Source organism: Phytophthora parasitica (assembly GCF_000247585.1).
Source record: "Phytophthora parasitica INRA-310 unplaced genomic scaffold supercont2.3, whole genome shotgun sequence".
In the NCBI taxonomy this organism is placed as follows: Eukaryota; Oomycota; class Peronosporomycetes; order Peronosporales; family Peronosporaceae; genus Phytophthora; species Phytophthora nicotianae.
In genome coordinates this window covers 145,589-148,716 of record NW_008648989.1, presented here as the reverse complement: position 1 = coordinate 148,716, position 3,128 = coordinate 145,589, and the positions used below count along the sequence as shown (strand labels likewise).

The window sequence follows — 3,128 nt, the reverse complement described above, 5'->3', positions numbered from 1 at the left end:
GCCCATGATAAGCGTTGCAACTTGTGTGCTTCAGAAAGCTTCGGTTTCACCCTGCATATGAATCTCCGTAGAATCCTGTTTTTTAAATGGCGGTGTAGCGTTGACCTAGCGATCCCTGAGGCAGCGGCAAGTGATCGTATCGTCTGCCTCTGGCACAATGGCGCGGCAGCGACCCGCTCTGTGATTTCTTCTTTACTCAGACGAGTAGACCGTCGCGGATACGCCTTGCGCGGAAGTACGAGGGATGATGGCTCATTTCGGAGGGCCCAGATCTGCTCGATGGCTGCCCGGCTTATGTAGAAGACCTTCACTGCTAGCGACACCGTGCCGTAACGAAGGTGGCCCTCTTTGCTTCGTGTAGCAAGGAAGACCGCCACCGCAACACGAGTGTTGGCCGGAATAGCCTTGCGCCGAGCGTGCGTGCCATTTCCAGTTGTTGGTTTGGTGAGTTCTGCTGTGAAGAATTAGTGTCTACCGCCATCCATTTTACTTGATCAGTAACAACCCTAAACGCGTAAAGTTTTGTCCAACAGTATGATTGTAACTATTTGAGTGAACCACAAAAAAAAAAAAACGAAGTAGGCATAAATTCGTGGGACAGACGAAGTAATGGGTAGGTTAACGGCTTTACTGAAAACAAGTAAAGCCGCCTGTCCAATACATATCATTAAGCTTATTTTAGTGTAAAACAAAAAAAAAATGCAATCTAGCTATAATCTAGATAAAATAACTGATAATCTATCAATAAATAATTTTGACATTGGAGGCCCATTGCCAAAATTATATCGAGAAACAACTTCTCCTTGCGACTAGTTGCAAGCATCCAGCAAACGTAAACGAAATACAAGCGAACGGGAACACCAGCAATCAAGGGATTAAAGCACCAGATCGGTCGTGGGACGAGATCCGACTCTGGTTGCTCAATCGCCTACTCAGCGGGAGATTTTTGTTAGATATCATACAGGAAAGCTCATTTTCGTTAGCTAACATCAGCTAAGTCGCATAAAAAACGCTACTCCAAGATGCGAAGTGCGAAGAAAGTCGGGCCCGCATTCGCCGTACCAAGGGGCAAATACCAAAAGCCATCGCAAATACCCTCGAACAAGGCACTTTAGCGAGAAATTATGATGAGCAATGTGCTCTGCCAGAACGAACCATTGTTGAGTACCCCAGCGACGATAAGCGCCAGGATAAAAGTGCAGCTAACTCTCAAAACCAGTTCGACGTCGATAACGTAGAAACACCTTGCGGTTGTGCCAAACCATGCGCACAGAGTGATTGTCGCAATCACAAAGAAGACGTGGTGTGTGTGACGAGAACTTGCAGCCAGATTTCAAATGCCTATATAAGACGAATGAAGGAATCTTGTGAATTGGAGCTACGAGTGAAGAACGGGGGTATTAGCTTGCATAACTCTCGTCGGATTCGCGAAAATGACGTAATCTGCCCTTACGAGAGGAATCTACGTGTGGTGGATCCAGTGAAGCTGAAGCAAAGAATTAGCGTAATCGAAGTGTGCCAGGCCGCGCGAGCTATCGGAAACTTGGGACGTTTCATTAGCCACGGCTGTGAAGCGAATTGTCACATCGAACAACTCAATGTGGATCACGGAACCAAAATTGCGATTGTTGCTGCTCGGGCCATTCAAGCAGGCGAAGAAATCATATCGAATTACGGACCCGATCAAAAATATCTACTGCGCGTGTGGATCAGCACAGTGTGTCAACAAGAACCGTCATGATCCCTAGATATGGAGGCAATGATTTCCAGAATTTGGAGTGGTAAATAAGCGACGACATGAATAATAGGTAGAAGCGTAGGAAGAACAAGATAACTTGCATGTATGTAGAACGTAAGTACTTCGTACGAGTAGATAAAACAGCACTCGTCTTAACAGTAAAGTCAAAATAAACAAATCCACTTGAAAACTCCACTCTAAACTGTTGCCATAGTCAGTTCTTCAATCCAGTGGTATAACCGCATGCAGCACATGCACACATGAGTCGCCAATCCAGGATGGAAATGTACGGGTACAAATCCTGTGTACCCAAGATCAGTGACCTGTCAATCTAGTAATTACCTGGTATATGGTACCAGAGGTACTAGGAGCCAACCATTGTATATCTACATAGCTTCACTAAAGATGGTTTATGGTTTGTATTAGAAACCAGACTAAGCTTACCAATAATGCATCAGTCTTAAATGTACTCTTCTAGGTAGCAAGCAGTTCCTTTGAGACTGGGAATAGTGAATTTACCTTTAGCACTTCCTCTATGAAAGGTGCTCGTCACAGGAAACATGGATCCATGTTTTGATGTATGGGAAATCCGCTGCAAATCACCAATCGCACTCGTAACGTTGCTTTATTTGTACGTCAAGCCCTTATCGCCCCTACCAAGTGGGAAACCGTGGCGTTTAGTTCCCAGTAGGGCTCTTGGGATCCGATTGAAGGAAGCTCATGGCTCTCAAACGCCAATAGTGTCGGGTTTGTTTGTGCGTCATCGGGAGAATTGTGAGTTGTTTCTCGCCCTCCCTTTCAAAAACATGGGGTCTATAATGCCTGATTCTAAATTCCCGGTATCTTGTGTCCAGCTTTTCTGCAGAGGTACGGTTTTGCCTAGAATTCTCTAATCGCTTAGGATACCTCCAACGATAATCTTAACGACAGTTTTATTCTAAAGGTACCGTGTTAGGACCTGGCCAAAAGTTTTGAGCTTGGAGTTATCAACGAGTTACCTATTCTGTGTGTGTGTGTGTGGGGGGGGGGGACTTTAGGAAGTCTTGTCGAGTACGATCGGAGTTTATTACACTTCTTAAGACTCCAGTTTTAATGGATAATGTGTCAAACCAATTTTAAATTCATCTCGAATGGATATAGATCATTCCAATGTGGCCCACAAACTTCCGCCGAGCATTCGATCGAGAAAAAGCTAAACCCTTGTAACTCCTTTGAACTGGAGAAACGAAGCCAGAGGCACGCATTCCTCTACCTTTCATCACTTTCTTGACACTAACATGTATGCATTGTGCGGTATATCATGGGTTTCTAAGCTGTATAACATAGGAGTGTCTCCAGCGCGTGCATCGTCGGCTCGTACGTCTCCGGCTCATGAGTCTCCTGCCCCACG

The 3,128-nt window shown here is 45.3% G+C and overlaps 2 protein-coding genes across 2 annotated transcripts; one reads left to right on the top strand and one right to left on the bottom strand.

Moving 5' to 3' along the window:
* Window positions 1-82: 82 nt before the first annotated feature.
* On the bottom strand, window positions 83-1,086 carry PPTG_21023 (hypothetical protein; the record flags this gene model as incomplete). The annotated part of the gene is made up of 3 exons (XM_008895475.1): window positions 83-105; window positions 197-454; window positions 1,077-1,086. 3 exons carry the CDS (start codon window positions 1,084-1,086, stop codon window positions 83-85), a joined length of 291 nt encoding a protein of 96 aa, XP_008893723.1.
* A 268-nt stretch (window positions 1,087-1,354) lies between these two features.
* Window positions 1,355-1,933, top strand: PPTG_21022 (hypothetical protein; the record flags this gene model as incomplete). Its single annotated transcript, XM_008895474.1, has 1 exon — window positions 1,355-1,933. The coding sequence occupies one exon, from the start codon at window positions 1,355-1,357 to the stop codon at window positions 1,739-1,741; it is 387 nt and encodes a 128-aa protein (XP_008893722.1). The 3' UTR covers window positions 1,742-1,933.
* Window positions 1,934-3,128: the final 1,195 nt, after the last annotated feature.